Here is a 17,943-nt window from a genome sequence, read left to right as displayed (position 1 = left end):
GCCCGCATCCTGCACCCCTCCTCAGAGCCAGCATGGTCCTGTACTCACTCCAGCCCCAGCTGCCCTGGCTTCAGGTCTTACAGCTGTGAGTCCTGGTCCTCTCTTTTCTCGGCTGCCTCGCCTGTGCAGGAGGGAGTCATTTTTACCTGTTTTGTAGGGCTGTTATGAGGATTCAGGTGCAAGCGAAACATCATCTCTCCATCCACTGCTGTTCAGCCTCTCCCACTCCTCTGCACCTTGCCCATTAGCAGTCTTTCAGGAGCACACAAGGCCCCACCTCTGGGCTACCGCCTGGCATCGTCCCCATCACCACCAGTCCCCTGAAGTCCTGTCTCCAGTCCTGGCTTCACCTCCACTCCTCTCCTCCCTCTGCCACATGCTGCCATCCAGGGCCTGCCCGGCACACCCAGGGTGCATTTGCCCTCCGCAGCGCTGCTCAGAGGCACACTTCCTGCCCAAAGCCTGTGTCTCATGCTCTGGCAGCAGCGTCCTCTGCTTCTGTGCCTCTTGTCATCTGCAGCTTCTCCTCTCTTGCCTGCTGCTCAATCCTCTGCTCCCCACTCAGCTTCCTCCCTTGGGGTTCTGACACCTAAATGTGTACCTTCAGCCCATACCTCTCCCAGAGATTCCACCTTGGATATTCAAGGACCTAGTTAATATCTCTGCTCAGTTGTGCCTCAGACACTCCAAATCCACACACCTCGACTGAGCTGTTACTAAATCCTCCACAAATCTTTTCTTCCCTTCTTTACGTCTGAGGAAGTGGCATGTCCAGCACTGAGGAGGTGTGGCACCGTGGCAGGGCTTTGCCGGGTATGAGAGGTCGGGGGATGAGGAACACAGCCTGCTGGTGGCTCCTGGACAAGTTGAAGTTCAGGGTGCGAGCGTGAGATTGGGAGGTTCTGAGGTGAATGTGCCCTCCCTCCCCCCGTCTTCTGCAGGCTCCTCTGCAGTCCCCCTGGGTCTTCAGCATCTTCCCTGCTTCTTTTGCCCCATGGTCAACCCAGGACAAGGTCTGTAGGAGTTACAGCAAGCAAGCAGAAAAAGCAAAACCTCTAGGAACTGCTCCCCATGTCCCCTGCTCTGTCCCTTCCCGTCCCTGGACCCAGTGCTGGGCTTCACACCAACTCTGCAGAGAAGCGGCCTATGAGTCATGGTAAAGGGACAGGCATTGTTGTTTGGGGCGGGAGAGCCTGTGCCCCCACTTCAGTTTTCCTTATTATAGCAGTAGCATCTGTGGCAGCCAGAGAGTGGGAGGGGGTGACAGTGACTCTGCTGGAGAGCCAGGCCTTGGGACACACACACTGCTCTCTTTTCCCCACCTCAAGATTTGTATGCATCTGGCTTCATTTCTATTTGCTTAGTTTCCTTGGGGCAAGACAGCAGATTCATGAAAAAAGACATCAGGTTTGAAAAGCACCCACTGGTAAGCACCCACTGTCTGGGATGTGCAGGTAAAGGGCACACTGCCCTGGGGGGGCAGCTCCACTGTGTCCCAGAGCCAGCAGCAGGGGCTCAGAGTCAGACATGTGCCCCTCATGCTCCCTCCCAGGAGGGGAAGTGGAGCCCCAGTTCACTGACACAAGAGGACCTCAATATATTTTCCCATAGGAAAAAAAAAGTAGCTACACAAAATGGTTGTGTCTGTAGAGTACTGGTGCTCAAGGCTGTAATCCCAACATTTTGGGAGGGTGAGGCAGGAAGATTGCTTGAGGCCAGGAGTTTGACACCAAACTGGGCAAAATAGCAAGACCCCATCTTTACAAGAAAAAAAAAAATTAGCCAGATGTGGTGGTGTGCACCTGTAGTCACAGCTACTGGAGAGACTGAGGCAGGAGGATCACGAGCCCAGGAGCTCGAGGTTACAGTGAGCTGTGATCACACCACTGCACTCTAGTTTGGATGAGAGCAAGACTCCGCATCTATTTGTTTTTAAAGAAATCTTTGATTCCCAGTCCTGCCGATCTGTCCAGTATCATAATTAAGGTCTAGTACATCAAGTAGGCCATGACCACAATATATGAAATTGGATTTTTTTCTTTTGAGACAGAGTCTTGCTCTTTTGCCCAGGTTGGAGTGCGGTGGTGTGAACACAGCTCACTACAGCCTCAGCTTCCTGGGCCCCAGCCGTCCGCCTGCCTCAGCCTCCCGAGTAGCTGGGATTACGGATGTGCTACCACTATGCCAAGCTAATTTAAAACATTGCTTTTTGTAGAGGTGGAGCCTCACTATTTGACCAGGCTGGTCTTGAACTGCTGGGCTCAAGTGGTCCTGCCACCTCAGTCTCTCAAAGTGTTGGGATTACAGGTATGAGCCACTGCATCTGGTCTTAAAATTGTTAAAAATATTTTCAACTTTCTGGCCGGGCGCGGTGGCTCAAGCCTGTAATCCCAGCACTTTGGGAGGCTGAGGCGGGTGGATCACAAGGTCAAGAGATCGAGACCATCCTGGTCAACATGGTGAAACCCCGTCTCTACTAAAAATACAAAAAATTAGCTGGGCATGGTGGTGCGTGCCTGTAATCCCAACTACTCAGGAGGCTGAGGCAGGAGAATTGCCTGAACCCAGGAGGCGGAGGTTGCGGTGAGCCGAGATCGCGTCATTGCACTCTAGCCTGGGTAACAAGAGTGAAACTCCGTCTAAAAAAAAAAAAAAAAATTTTTCAACTTTCAAGCAATGATTACAATTACAGTTATTGAATATTTATGTGCCAAGCACTGTGCTAATCACTGTACGTGTGTTGTTGCATTTGATCATTATAAGAACACTATGAAGGAGATAGGCCTGTTTTACAGATGAATAAACTGAGGTTAAGTAACTTCCCCAAGGTCATATAGTTAGTAAGCAGTGGTGTTGGGACTGAAACCCAGGTCCGAGTCCCTATTGTAAAGCATGATGACTTACATTTGAACATGCCCACTTGTTTGGTTAGAGACTGGGCATCATAAGGCCTTTTCCATCCTGTTTTTTATCACTCCCTTTTTTTTTTTCATCACTAGACATTTGCTTATCCTTTTTGAAAGCATTTTTTTTTTCCTGAGCATTTCTGATTTCTTAAGAGGAGTTGAAGTGGAAGCATATTCACATTATTTTGCAAATGAGTACATGGTAAATATTCACTGATTCTATAAATTATTAGCCACTGCTATGACCATGATGAGAGGAAGACTCACAAATTGGATTAGTGATTGCATTTTGAACTTTCTTAATCTTCTTTTTTCAGTAATCCATTTCTATTTAAAATTTTGTTTATTTCTTTCTGAAAGGAAGAAGATTTCTCTCCCTGTGTCGGCTGTAGTCTGCCTCTGGCTTCGGCACCTTCCCAGCCTTGAAAAAACAATGCTGCATCTTTTTGAAAAGCTAATCTCCAGTGAGAGAAATTGTCTGAGAAGGATCGAATGCTTTATAAAAGATTCATTGCTGGTACGTGCTGGGCTTTGATGAAAAGCAAAATCCTTAAAGGAGATGCTGGGAATCATTTCTTTTAGTCAAAGAATGAAAGTGGGGGAATGTAAGCAAAAGAGCAATTGGAACCTTTATAAATAATCGTGTATTTACATTTTATTTTTAAAATCGCTAATGTAGGGGGCTATTCTTCATCCTTGGAGCATGCAGGGAGAGACTTGAGGTTTACTTGATTGATGTGCCATATATCACATGTTCACCAGAATTGACATTTGTACAACAGATTTTTTAAAACAGTGTTTTTTATTTCAATATGGAAAATAAGTTTTTAGAAATGAACTTACAGGTTTGAGGAGGAATCAGTTAAACACATTCAAAAAATAAACTTTTAGCTCTTCAGTAGCGGAAAGATGAAATACTCAAGAAACACAAAACCCCAGAAATATGGTTAAAGCAGCAGAACCAGCTAAGACTTCTGTACGTTTTCTTTTGGTGTGAGGCCACCTGCCTTCAACCCTCCCTTCATGGTGGCACCAGGCTCCCTTCCTGCTCAGAACTGTGCAGGGGGGACTCTGACCCACATGGACTTTCACCTTCTGGCCCAGTTTCTGGCACCCTGGGCTCTCAGTGGCCCTTGCCATCACTGACTCACTAGTCATCTTCCTTCATGGGAGGCAGCTCTGTGGAATTGGAGCACATTTTGTAAGCACAGGAATAAAGACCAAGGCACCCTGAAAAAAATGATGCAGAAACCTGCAGGTGCCGTGATCCCAAAGCCTTTGTCCTCCAGGAGCCCCAGTGGACTCTGCCCTGTTTTCCTTTTAGCTTTTGTAACCCGCAGGGATGTGGCACAGAGATTGTCTTCTGCCTTTTCCTGCAGGTGGAGAAAGTAGTTCTGGGAGCCACAGTGAACAGTCCGGTCTTCAGTTGGTGGCTGGGACACGGAAGGAGGGAGTGTTCACCCTTGCTCTTGAGCTGAGACTGAGGAAGGCCCTGAGGTTGGCTGTGCCCACTTGTCCTGAGCTCATACAGCCTCTGCCTCCCAGACACCTTCAGCTTGTTTGGTTCAGTTGGAACTTCTGTGTGCTTTCTTTCTCTTTCTAGTTGGAGACGGTCTGAGGGAATCCTAATGGAATCAGTTGCCTTCCTCCTTGATCCCATTTCTCCCCTTGTTTCATGGCCCCTTTCACCCTTCCCCTGGCCTCCCAGGGTGATGTGCATAGGGTCGCAGGTGCTGACAGCCACACGACTCTCACCGATACCTCAGGCTGCACAGACAGAGCCCACCTGACTTGAAAGTTTACCATGATAGAAAAGAAAGGAAGACATGGATATTAAGACTGAGAGAGCTCCAAGAGATTTCTTAAGGATAATTACTACCTAGCCTTACTATCCAAAATAGTTGTATATTAAGGCAAGAAATAGGAATGCACCTTATTTTAAAATGATTGCAGTATAATTCAAAATAAACCAGTACTTTTAGAAGCCCTCTGGCAGCCCATTCCTGGTGATTCAGGGTCATAAATTACCTTTATTGTCTGGTAAATCTATTTCTAACTTACACGTGCATACTAGGATTTCAGTTTCTCTGGTCCCTTTTCAGTGGCAAAATATAGTAACTGGGCTATGCGTTTGCTCCCAGGGTGCTTATGACATTTTCTTTAAGTCTGCTCCCTATTGAAAAATTCTAGTCCCGTTGCCTTTTCTGCAGCCTTTCCTTAATCCTCAGATTCTTCTCTGAACCTTCTCTGGGTCCTTTTTGCCTGTGGCCCTCACGCCTAAGCACCATTGTGGTAAGCACAGTAGATGCGAGACAGAGAATGCAGGCCGTCCCACTGCACATCACTGTATAATGTTCAGTGTCCAGTTGGTAGTTTACAGTAATCTCCTCCGAGTCATATGGCTTTTGAAGTCCATCAACTTACAAAAGCTTTTATCAGGATCATGTGTGCAGAAATTCAGAGCTTCCATTATGGTTAAAGGGGGATCCTAAAGGGTGTTATTTGATTTAATCTATTGTGGCGTTGGCAGGATGTGACCTCTCTGTGCCTCATGGTTCAAGGAGGTAATTACAGTACAGACGATGAGCTAGAAGCCCCTAATTGGCATGGGCTGTTCTCAGCATCCCAGGCCTGCAGTACCAGAAAGCCAGGCAGGCTGGAATAGGCCTGTGACGTGGCTAAGTGATTGCAGGGGTAACCTGAAGAGCCCGCTTCCTAATTGCATCATCTGATTCATTTATCGCAGTGCAGTATCTTGGTGCAGTGACAGGACGGCAGAAGTATCAGAGAGATCTCTAAGACTCAGTTAGCACGAGACTGCTCCAGAAGAAACATGATGCCTATTACATTAGAGTTGGATTCTGAGAGTAATTAAAGTGTGATGGTCTACATAACTTGTGTTTTATATAGAGCACTGTTAATTATATTTCTCTCTTTTGGGACTGTCCAGAATGAGTCCTGGAAATTCTATAGTTACCAAAATGTAACAAAAACAAAAGATAAAAGTGTGGTACAGGTTGTACAAAGTGAAATGACCTTCCCAAATGTTCTTTGGCCTCTCGGACTCACAGGTCTGATACTGTCCATTAAGACCATGAATAATGAGGGATTAGTCTCCTATTACCAGAGTTCCAAATGACTATGTATGTATTTAACATCTAAAATAAAAGAGAAGTTTTCAAAGCCTGTTCACTTTTGAGACTTCCCCTTTGGCTTCCCTGTGCTGAACTGGACTCAAGTCAGGCTGCCTGCCACAGTTGGTGGCTCCCAATTCAAGCGAGATATTAACCCTAGATTGTCATTTATTCTGCAGACTGAAACTTTTCAAAAGCAGATGGTCTTGTGTTTCCCTTGACAGCAAGGGCACAGGAAGACCATAATCCATAGCTTCAGACCTGACCTTAAAAACTGATGTCACCAACAGCAGTGAAAGCCACTTGTTAATTATGCAGCCTTCTTGGCATTGTTCACTTTCCCAAGGCTGGCCCCAAATTAGAAGGATGTTATGTTTTCCAGTTACAGTTCTGTTTGTGGAGCCCAGAAAGCTATTGTTTGGATTCCACATTGGAATGAAAAGTGCCTGCAGGGTGTCAGGGTGGTACTGTGCTTGGCTGGCAAGCTGCATGTCAGGGCCAGGAGGTACCCAGTTCCCATGCCCTCCCATTTGCTCCTTTGCCGGCAGAGCCCGCCTGCCGCTGGGTCCAGAGGAGCTAGCCTCACCTTCCCAGGCAGACTTGTCCCTGAAAGAAAAGGAGCAGAGGAGGCACCCAGGAGGCAGAGTTGTTTCTGTTTTTGTCTCACTCAGATTTGACATCAGAATATTCTTTGTGTTCTCTCCTACCTAAAAACCTTTATAGCTCAATGCAAAGGATTTCTTTATCTAATAAGAACTTAGGAATAAAAAGCATCTAGATACCTCAGTATCCTTTTTGATATGGGATAGGACATGTTTCCCACCCCCATTCTCCAGGTAGCAATTGCAGCATTTTAGAAAGAAAAAAGAAACTTCCGTTACACAAACTCCCAATGCACAACTCCTCCTTGGTAAAATATCGTATTGAAGAACTCACTCCATATCCAGGATGATGATAATCAGTTTTCTGTGCTTAAGCAGCTTTTCACTAACATGCTGGGGTTTTCTTTTCCTGCTTTTTCAGTCTTTTCAGCACTTCCTTCTGAGCACTTTAATGTTGTGCATGTAACTGAACAATAGCTGAAGTAGATAATTTAGTAGTGGTCCGTCAGTGCTGGCTGATGTGTGTGGCTAAAAGCTTCAAAGGTCTGCGTCTTGGGCTGGAGTTGCACTTTCCAGCATTAGCCTCAGGGGGGCACCAGATCCTCCAGCATCGGCTCTGTGGAGAGAGAGGCCCACACTGCAAGTTTCCTTGCCGTGGAATTGCAGTTGGAATTGCAGTTAGGGATGCAGACGTTGTGGCCAGAGATGAAGGGAGAAAGGAAGAACCCAAAAACAAAGCAGGGGTGGACCTAGGGGTCATTGCCACTCAGAGGCTGAGCTGTGAAGCAGCAGGGGAATGAGGAGCTTTTTTCTGGCCTAGGCTACCTCTGGCTAATTGGATAGAGGCCACTGGGTGAGGCCAGAAGGACTTCAGGCAGGGGTAGGGAATCGGGAAGCAGGTGCCGGGCACCCGTGTACCTCCCACTTCTGTGTCTGAACACGGAGGAGGACACGTGAATTTAAGACGCAGAAATACACTTGGTACTTGGTAAGTTCTTAAGCCCAGGAATGACAGATTTATCACTAATTAAACAGTAATTGCATTATGGAGCGTGGAAACAATTGTGTGTGTATAAACAACATCTGGTAAGGATTAAAAAGAAAGAATAATTTTTCCAAATTCAAATTTGTTAAAAGAAACCTGAATGTTTTAAAACAAAATAGATCTGAAAATGTAAAAGGGATAGAGTCTTATGTTTAGTATTTTGAAAGAAGAAGCAAGTGGCATAATAAAAAATACATATTTATAAAGATGCCTCATTGTACATGATAGATGTGAAGGTTTTGTATAAATAGGTTTTGTTTAAGCCAAACCATTTTTTCAGCTCAATAGTGGAGTTCACTGGTGAAATGACTTTATGGAGAATCTTCTTTTTAAGAAGAAAGTTGTTTTGTGGTGAATATGCACATATTAACAACAAGGGCTACCCACTGTGGAGAGAATAGTGGCTCAGAAACAGCTAAACAGTGGGACGGGATTGTCTGGCTGCTAGGTAACCCGAAGGGGAAGCTGCCCATCAGCTGATTCTTTAAATGACCCATTTCCTAGGTAAATATTTAAACTACATGAAAGTACATGAAAACGCCAGAAAAGAATCTGTTCCAGGCTTAATGAACTTCAGCTTCTTTCTCATCTGCTATTTCCTTCTTATTTTTATGGAGAATATAGCTATGATAGGTGATAGATGTAAAGTACTACCTGATAATTTTTTCTATTCATTCGTTTCCTATTTATTTTTTCTAAAAGGGATTCGCTTTTGTCTGTGAATTACCTTAAATCATAGTCTAATTTCCCTTTTTGGTTTGTTTTCTGTCGCGTGTGCGCTCTCTCTCTCTCTCTCTCTCTCTCTCTCACACACACACACACACACACACACACACACACACACACACAGCAAATGACAGAAGAAAAGAAATGCTTCTTCTTGAGAATTCTGTTCTGTGTCCTCAAGCCTCTTTCAAGTGGCAAGTGGCTTGTAATAATCATTGGTGAGTTGGTATGAAAATAACAGCTTACGTAAACATCAAGGGCCGAGCGTGAGATCCTGTGTAATTTGCACAGTTCATGGTGCAGAATAACAAGTTGGCCTCTCCCTTGCCTCTCCTCCAAAACAGGCACAGAGACCATGGTTATTGTGTATTGATTCCCTGCTGACTGTCTTCCCTTGTGTTTTGAGGGCTGAGGATGGGCTGTCTTTCTAGGTGGAGGGGGAGATAATGTGGTTCTGGGTAGCCGTGCAGGGAGATGAGAGGGAACGCTCTCACTAAACCAAGGGGAAGTATGCCCGGCAGAACAATCTGGTCTATACGAGAAGGAAAGCAGAACCCAGAGCTCTCCATCGTCACCCCTGTGGCATTCAGTGAAAAAACGGGGAGTTGGAGAAAAGGACAAGACACATGTTATTGAAGGCCTCCTGCCGACGTAGCTCCCTCGAGTCGAAGTGATCTGCCCGTGAAAATCATTAGGCCAGATGAAGAAGAGAGAGCTTGAGAAGGAACAGATTTTAGTACGATGGAGAAAAATAAACAGATGGAACCCCAAAAAGGTTTATTTTCTTTTCCCACTTTTACAGAAAAGATAATGGCCCCAGTCATGGGGCTCTAGAGCCCTGGGTTGCAGAGTGCCCTGTGGTATGTTACCGGAGTGCCCCACCTTACAAATAAGACAGGATTCACAGAAGCTAGATGTCTGCTTCATCACTCATGAGGATGCTGCAGAGATTTAGCGGGGGAAGGTATGGCTTCCAAAGAAGCACGTATTAAAACCTTAATTCTATTTGGAAGATTCTCTCAATAAGAAAAGCAGCTTAAAATTACTTCTGTGATTTGATGTCACTGGGACACATGCCTGACCTGTGCACACACCAGTCCTCACGAGGGGACTCACTGACCCTGAAATTATGTGCTCAGAAAGTATGAAGAATCTCATTTTAAAAGCCATTGGTGAGGGGTGCAGATGAGAAGGAGCTTTTCACAGCTGTAGGGTGGCAAGGAAGACCGGTTTTCAAATCAAAATCTCTGCCGTTGCTGTTTCTGCAGGTTCCCCTGCCTCCTGGCCTGTTACCTGTTAAAAGCTAAAATGGGTTGTGGAAGCAGGCTTAGAGTAGCCAAGGGTCTGAAATATTTGGAAAGAAAGAAATCTAAGAGGAGAGTCCATCTGTATGGGAAAGAACAAGCAGATTCTACAGCCAGCAGACATTTAAAACACTGGATTGAGCTATTTTGCTAGAAAACACTGCACAGAAGAAAAGTGTTTCCAAGCTCTCACCCTCTTCTGACAAACTGAGTTAGAGCTGTCTTCGTTGCTCCCCCAGTGGTTTTCATGTAACCCTACTCTACACATCTGATCGTTTTTGTTACTGTTTGGAGATCCCTATAATTATTCTCTACTAGCATCAAACCTATAGAATGGCTCTGGGATGGTTTTCCCATTTAGAAAAAAGAAATTCAATTTTACCATTTTCAAATTTACCTTATTTTCTATCAGTGCATTTCCATGCTCCTTTTTGTCTGTCTGCCTGTGGGCACGTAACAGTGCTATTTGATCTTAAACGCTCTTATTCAACAACGATGTTGTCATACAAAACTTTGAAAATTGCTCTGGCAAACTTAGTTCGATCACATTTCTTCAAGACATACAGTTTGCTTTTCTGTTGTTTTATTTTTTTCATTATGAATACGTGGAAACTTTTATATTTTCTGTGCTTATCCAGTGACTTCTTAATAACTGTTATTATTTACAGTGAGACTGGGCAGCAGGAGATTAACTGACATGCCTAAGTTCAAAGCCACGAAATAACGTCCCTCTCCTGCCTTGAACCATGGTCCTGCCAAATTATTTTATTGCAAAGATAATGAATTTGTCTGTAAGAATTTCAAGTTAGTTTATTTTAGATAAAAATGCACAACAGTGAAGGATGAGGGAGCATAATATTTAAAGAGTAGGACGTTGTAACTTGCAAATTGGAAATCTTGAAATAATTAAAAGGTGATTATCCTGTCCTGAACAAGTGGCAGAGCGGCAGTGCTGGCGAGTGGACACTAGATGGCGCGGGCTCTATGTCATCGGTGCCGCGCGGGGCGCGGGAGACCGCGGGGAGGCACGGGCTGCGTCAGTGTGGTCCAGGGCACCGATGCAGCAGAGCCCCTTTTACTCTCCTTGCTGTGGCGGGCCCATGAAAAGTGCTTCCCAAAGCTAGTCATGTCTAATGCAGAATGACTCCAATTTCCGATAGCGTCTGATCCACTAACATGTGAATAGTACAGTGAAGCAGGGGTCCGCTCCCTCAGGGCGCACAGTGGAGGGGAGCCCCTAGCCTTCCTGCCTGCACCCACCCCTGACAGAGCAGCAGCAGGCTTCGCTTCCCACCGAACTGGCGCCTCATAGCCTCCGATGATCTGAGGGGCAGCAGTGTTATCCCAAAACCATCTCCCCCTCCCCGTCTGTGGAAACATTGCCTTCCACGAAACCGGTCCCTGGTGCCAAAAAGGTTGCACACCCTGCTATAAAGGATCTGTTTTAGAATACAAATGGGCATTTTCATCTGGCATCAACTCATACTTTGAGCTCTGGCCAAAAAGATAGGGAACCTGGGACTGGGCCACTGAAGCTCCTCCCAGCTCCCAGGGCTACTGGAGGCCAGCTTCTGCAGACTCAGATAATCAGAACCCATCACCAGAATATTCAAGGAGAAATTAGATACCTTTTATTCTAATTCGTTAACCCTCTTTTCATCGTAAATAACTCAAGCTGTTAAATCCATAGTGCACTAAGATGCAATGTGATTTAGCACAGTGTGGTAGTGGTCACTGGTTTGCCAATAATTCTAAATTGTTATGTACTCATGACCTAATAAACAAGCTGCAGGCATTGGCCTGACCTCGAGGCACATCTAGCTATTTGAGGAGGTAACACACAGGCACATGACACGGGCCAGGCACGTTGCCTCATGCCTGTAATCCCAGCACTTTGGGAGGCCGAGGCAGGTAGATCACCTAAGGTCGGGAGTTTGAGACCAGCCTGACCAACATGGTGAAGCCCTGTCTCTATACAAAATATAAAAAAACTCTGCCTCAAAAAAAAAACACACACACACACACACACACACACACAGGCACACTTCAGTGGAATTGGCAGCACAGGCAGGCTCCACAGCATGCTGGCAGAAGGATGTTTTAAAGTTTCCATAATACTTACTGATTCTGTATTATGGATCACTTGAGCTTGTTATAGAAAAATGTGGAGCATATAGGAGTATACAGAGGAATAAACCATCTGTAACCTCTGCCCAGGGAGACCACCGTCTGCACTTGTATGTGGGACATTTTCAGTATAGCAGTGGTTCTTTTTTCTAACCAAGAGTAATATGCCAGTTTTCTGGCAATCAGCAGTTCCTGATAACACCTTTGGCTGGTAATAGCAAGTTACTGAGAAAGTTCCTGTGGTGATTTCACTTTCTCATGGTCTTCTTTTGCAGCCTCAAGCAGCCTGCCACCCTGCCATATTCCGGGTTGTTGATGAGATGTTCAGGTAAATGTTATGCTGTTTCTTCTAGTAATTGATGTAAAAAATGTTCCATTTCCAAACGTGAATCAGAAAATGTTGTAGGAGTCTCTGGCTGTACATCGGGGAAATTAGAGTTTCTAATTCCCTCTTATTCCTCAGAGCTTTTTGGTAATTAGAGGTAAAAACTCAAAAATCCGTGTAAATTTTAAGGCCAGTGACTAAGAATTAAGATAACTTTCTTTTCTTTAGCCTTTAAAGATTCTAATAATAGAAATGCAGAATTGAGTTGGATATTAATATCTTAAAATAATCATGTAGGATTTTTCTCAGCTCAGAATAAAGGGTAGCAATATACTCCCTTCACCACGTGAGGGCTGACCAATCTTTTTTTTAAAAGACTTTAAAACTAAGGAAAGCGAAGAAAATAAATAAATAAAGCCATTTTTAACAGAGCTCTTCTGAAAGGCAAAATACACCATGCATGTTCTCTTACAACACATTATATTTTTATTTTGAAAATACAAGTGCTTCTTGGGAAATGCATTAGATTTATAGACGACAAGAGACCAGGAGCTCACAACCATGAAGTTGAGCTGTGGCTGGCAGTCAGTGGGAGTTTTAACCATGGAGTACCAAGACTGGACCCCACTGGGGAGCTTGTCACCTGGGAGTGTCCTAGCCTCTCTCCCCAGGGAGCCCATATCAGCTCTCTCCACCCCCTTCCCAGAGGCTGCAGGGCAGACCTGCAGACTTTGGGGAAAGGAATTTTTACAGTAACAATAACTCACCACTTCTTGGCCTTGAAACAGAATACCTTTAAGCTAAATGGTAGAAATAAGTCAGAATACTATTTAGGACTTAAAGCTAGCAAAGTTTGAGGGTTTTTTTTTTTTTTCTTTAACAAACATAAAGAAAAATTAATTGTATGAAAATGCACAGAAACCAAGCAAGGCACACACTGACTCTTTCCTGACTTTGCTGGGTGGATGGACTAGACCATTTTATCCCTTTGAGCACCTTCATCTCTGCTTATGAAAGCAAAATGTTGATGTCGCATGTCCAGGCATACAGTACAAAAATATTTGTACAGAAAATGCAAGCAAGCCTGTGTGGAAGGGATTTGCATTGCTTAATAATTTAAGAATCAAGAAAGAGACCTCTGCACATTGCAATTTTAAAGAAAATATTTATAAAAGGGAGTAACAGATTTATCCTGCTTTCACGCAAGGACTGAAATCTGATGAGTTGAGATACTGCTGAAGCTTATGGCATAAAAAGAGTGTTTCCACTCTTCCCTTATACAGTGCAGGTTTATATGTTTGCTGATTACTCATTAAAACGTGTTCTGATCTGACTTTGCATTGTTCAGGTGTGCACTCCTGGAAACTGATGGGGCCCCAGAAGTCATAGCCACTATTCAAGTGTTTACACAGTGCTTTGTAGAAGCTCTGGAGAAAGAAAACAAGCAGGTTTGTTATATTGCATATATTACTCATTCATCCTAAAGAATAAGAGGCTGTTGAGAGTATTTTGGACAAGAGCACTTTATTTTCGGTAATTTTGTTGGACTGTTCTGCTCACAAAGAAAGGTTCCTAATGAGTGCCCCAACAAAGGTTAAACCATTTTAATTATAAATCAAGATCTGTCTGCCCCATGCCCTGGTACCCAGAAGCACCTGTCTACTGAGAACTCTGTCATGTCAGCATGCATGGCCCTGGAGGGTGGCTCATCTTGGCCCTGTGTGCAGAGCAGGACACTGCCCTCTGGCTGCATCTGAACCTCCCAGGTCAGCAGGAGGCACACCCTATGGTCTATATGGCATATGCTGCACAGGAAATAACACTTGTTAGAAAGCAGTCCTGGACATTCTTAATTATTAGCATCTTCATTCTTATCAGAGACCCAAATGTGAATTGGATTCCAGAAGAGAAAGGAGGTGGTAAGACTGGGAAAGACTTGACTAACTAGAGGACGAGTGCAGTGACCAGGTGGTGTGTATTAGGCACAGTCAGTAAACCAGAGCCCAGGCCTGAACCCTGCAGAAGGCTGTGCTCCAGGTCCCCAGCAGCAGAGGCTGGGCAACAGCTGCCAAGAGTTACTGACCAATTACAGTGACCTTGTGAAACAGGAGCTTTTGCTGCCAGAGAGCCTTCACCTTTTGGCATTTTATTTGGCCTTCATTTCTAATGCTACAGATTTAGTGTTTATGGGGCACATTGCCTGTCCAGAGTGGTGCTGGTACCATGCATCTCCTCTGTAGAGTATGTCACCATCCCTGTGAAGCTCTCTGCAGTTTGACTTACAAGAGCAGAGCTGTGATGCTTGACTCCATCAGATCACATCCCTCCCTCACAATGTCAAATAAATCTCTCAGGTTTTAGCTGATGTTTCTACTTTTTTTTTTTGAGACAGGGCTTCACTCTGTCACCCAAGCTGGAGTACAGTGGCGTGATCTCAGCTCACTGGAGTCTCAGCCTCCCAAGCTCAGGTGATCCTCACACCTTAGACTCCCTGAGTAGCCGGGACCTCAGATGCACGCCACCACACCTGGCTACTTTTTGTATTTTTTTTTAAAGTACAATTTCTGTTTTATTTTTCTCCAGAGAATAGTCTGTCTTCAGTCTTTAAGGACTCAGCTCCTTACATGGGCTTTGGTGCGGGTTGTGGGGAAGCACCCACAGGTCCAAAAAGGAGTGGGGGTGTTCGGTCCTTGTGGGCTTCACGAGATAGCTTCCTGTTTCTGCTTTTTAAGGCAACAATAAACGTATATTTATTTTATTTTATTTTATTTTATTTTTGAGTCAAGGTCTCACTCTGTCACCTAGGCCGGAGCGCAGTGGCATAATCATGGCTCACTGCAGCCTTTGACCTCCTGGGCTCAAGTGATCCTCCCACCTCAGCCTCCCAAGTAGTTGAGACCACAGGTGCAAGCCACCACTCCCAGCTAATTTTTAAATTTTTTTGTAGAGATGGAGTCTCCCTGTGTTGCCCAGGCTGATTTTGAACACCTGGGCTCAAGGGATCCTCCCACCTCGGCCTCCCAAGGTGCTTGGATTCCAGGTGTATGCCTGGCCAACAATAAATATTTGTGATTTATTTTTTCCCACCCTCACTTTCCCTGGAGAAGTTAGCTGGGCTGCTCTTTTCATGGTCCCACTTGCAAATTTGGAGGCGGCTTGGCTAGAAGGCATGGCAGGCCCTCAGGGTTATTTTGAGCCTGATATAATTGTCTTTGATTCTCCCTTGTGCATTCTTTGTAGTCCCCATTAGGAATTGGGCCTCTAGGGAGCTTTGCCTGTGGCCTCCCAGAGCACACCTGGGTTGAAGCAGAGGCCGCGCAGGAGTGCTGCTGTGCTCTTGAGGGTTAGCTCGTGCCTGTTTTTCTTCTTAGCTTCATACTCAGCCTCTGTGTTGGCTGTGGGCACTACAGATTTGGACTGATGTTGCAGTTGCTTTTAATTGAGAATAGTACCCTGGGCAGGCATACGTCTCTAGGGATGTGGGACCACACACTGGGTCCTGGTGTGAGGCTGGGCAGGGATCCAAAAACAAACAGGAATTCACCACCCTCACCTTCAGCTCAGAAAAGGAGAGCAAAGTCTCTGCTTTGCCAGTGCCTTTGTAGGCATCTGTTAGTTTGTTTCTCTTCCTAGAGCTGTTTCTGAGTGCCTGCCTTTTTAACTGATGGCCGTCTTCATCTGTTGACCCTCCGCCTTCTTGAGTGTCAATTTTTAGCTAATCAAAACCCTCCATGTCATATTTGGTAGATGCATGACCCTCTTTTCTCTCTGTGTTTTCCGTGTTTTGTTCATTCATACCTTCTTAATAAAATTAGTATCTCTAAACCCAACAAGACCTGGGCCACACGTGATAAGGACCTGTCTATCCATGTGCTCCTCCCTGCCTCTGTAGCCCTCCGGGTAACCTCTGGTTTGAATTTTATGTTTATTATTCCTTTGCTCTTTCTGAAGATAGTTTGATCACATATATATGACTGCCTAAACAATGCTTTGTTTAGTTTTGGTCGTTTTTGCACTTTATAAAACAAACAAAAGCAGTATGCCATGTGCAATATTTTGAGACTTCCTTTTCCACTCAGCAAAGATTCCTTGACGTTGCCGTACACGGCTGTGGGGAAGTATTGTTATGCATAGTCCATTGTGAAAACCTATGGCAGTATAGCCATCCTGCTGCTGGTAGGCACTTGGGATGTTCCCAGGGTTGGTTTTTTTATTACAAACGATGTTGCTCTGGACACTCTGGGTTAGATACTTAGGAGTGGAAGTGTTTGGGTATTCGATATGCAAAGGTTCAGCTTTCGTAGATCCTGCCAGACTCATTTCAAAAGTGTTGGTGTCCATTTGCATTCCCTGCAACAGTTTATGAGCGATCCCATTAATCTACATTTTCTCCCATCATCAGAAGCAGTCATATCAGTGCTTCTGTCTCTTCTTACCCTTTCCTCTCGCCCCTGTTCTGTTTGGAGGACACAGTCAGCTCCATCAATTCGCCCCATTAGACAGTAGGCAGAAATAGAGGTGCGTGTGACAAGCCACTTTTTCTAAGCCTGCACTGTGGCTCAGTACAGCCAGTCAGGTCCAGTTCTGGTTGCAGCCATGATAGCATCTGGTAATGAGCTAGATTAAATCTCCCACAGATAAAAATGTCAAACTGCAGGCAAAGTATTTTTTGAAATCTGTTTGAAGGCACTACAGAGCACCTGAAAAAGCAGATGGAAACTAGAGACCATCAGCCCTTTAAAGGGACAACACATTGAGAAGTCTCCTGCCTCTCCCAGCTGCCCTCATGTGAGATTGGGAAGGGGTGGGGGGCCCCTTGGCACAATCAGATTGACTTAAGGTGCCAACAAATGGAAAGGTAGGCTGCTAAAGGAACAAGAAAAATTGAGGGGACAAAAGAAAACCAATGTCAAAAGATAGACCTGAACGCAAAACTACCAACAATGACATTAATTTCAGCAATTAAATGGAAGTTAACTAAATATTCTAGTAAAAAGGCAGAAATGTCAGATTATACAAAAAGTGAAGACTCGGCTGGGCACAGCAGCTCATGCCTATGATCCCAGCACTTTGGGAGGCCAAGGTGGGAGGATTGCTTGAGTCCAGGAGTTCAAGACCAGCCTGGGCAACATAGTGAGACCCCCCCCATTTCTAAAAAAAAAAAAAAAAAATTAACTGGGTATGGTGATGCACACCTGTAGTCCCAGCTACTCGAGAGGATGAGGTGGGAGGTTTGCTTGAGCCCAGGAGGTGGAGGCTGCAGTGAGCCATGATTACACCACTGTACTCCAGCCTGGGTGACAGAGCAAGACCCTGTCTTTAAAAAAAAAAAATTTTTTTAAAGCTACTGTAATTAAGACAGTAAGGTATTGGCAAAAAGACAGCCATAGATCAGAATTGAATCCAGATATAGACCCATGCATATGTGGTCAATTGATTTTTGACAGAGACGCCAAGAGAATTTAATGGGAAAAGGAAAGTTTTCAACAAATGATGCTGGAATAACTGGATGTCCATAAGTAGAAAAATGAACCTCAACCATTACCTTGTAAAGCACACAAAAATTAATTTGAGAGGATCATGGGCTTCAACATAAATGTTAGAACAATAAAGCCCCTAGAAAGAGTGTAGGAGAATATATCTGTTTGACATTGGGGTAATCTAAGATTTCTCAGAAGCACTAACCCTATGTGAAAAATGGATAAATTAGACTTCATCAGAATTTAAAACTTCTAGGCTGGGGGTATAGCTCATGCCTGCTTATAAGCTATGCC

The 17,943-nt window shown here is 44.8% G+C and overlaps 1 protein-coding gene across 7 annotated transcripts in view; it reads left to right on the top strand.

Moving 5' to 3' along the window:
- Positions 1 to 17,943, top strand: part of FANCC (FA complementation group C) — a 207,603-nt gene that overhangs the window by 170,042 nt on the left and 19,618 nt on the right. For all 7 annotated transcript variants that reach the window (XM_032266369.1, XM_032266364.1, XM_032266367.1 and 4 more), the window contains 3 exons: positions 3,267 to 3,423; positions 12,120 to 12,172; positions 13,518 to 13,617. In XM_032266369.1, coding sequence (XP_032122260.1) covers positions 3,267 to 3,423; positions 12,120 to 12,172; positions 13,518 to 13,617 — 310 coding nt within the window. The remainder of the gene's footprint in view (positions 1 to 3,266; positions 3,424 to 12,119; positions 12,173 to 13,517; positions 13,618 to 17,943) is intronic.

This window comes from Sapajus apella, unplaced genomic scaffold (assembly GCF_009761245.1).
Source record: "Sapajus apella isolate SASKATOON/1434 unplaced genomic scaffold, GSC_monkey_1.0 scaffold158, whole genome shotgun sequence".
In the NCBI taxonomy this organism is placed as follows: domain Eukaryota; kingdom Metazoa; phylum Chordata; class Mammalia; order Primates; family Cebidae; genus Sapajus; species Sapajus apella.
The sequence above is the reverse complement of the archived record's forward strand: the minus strand, read 5'-3'. Positions and strand labels throughout refer to the sequence as shown.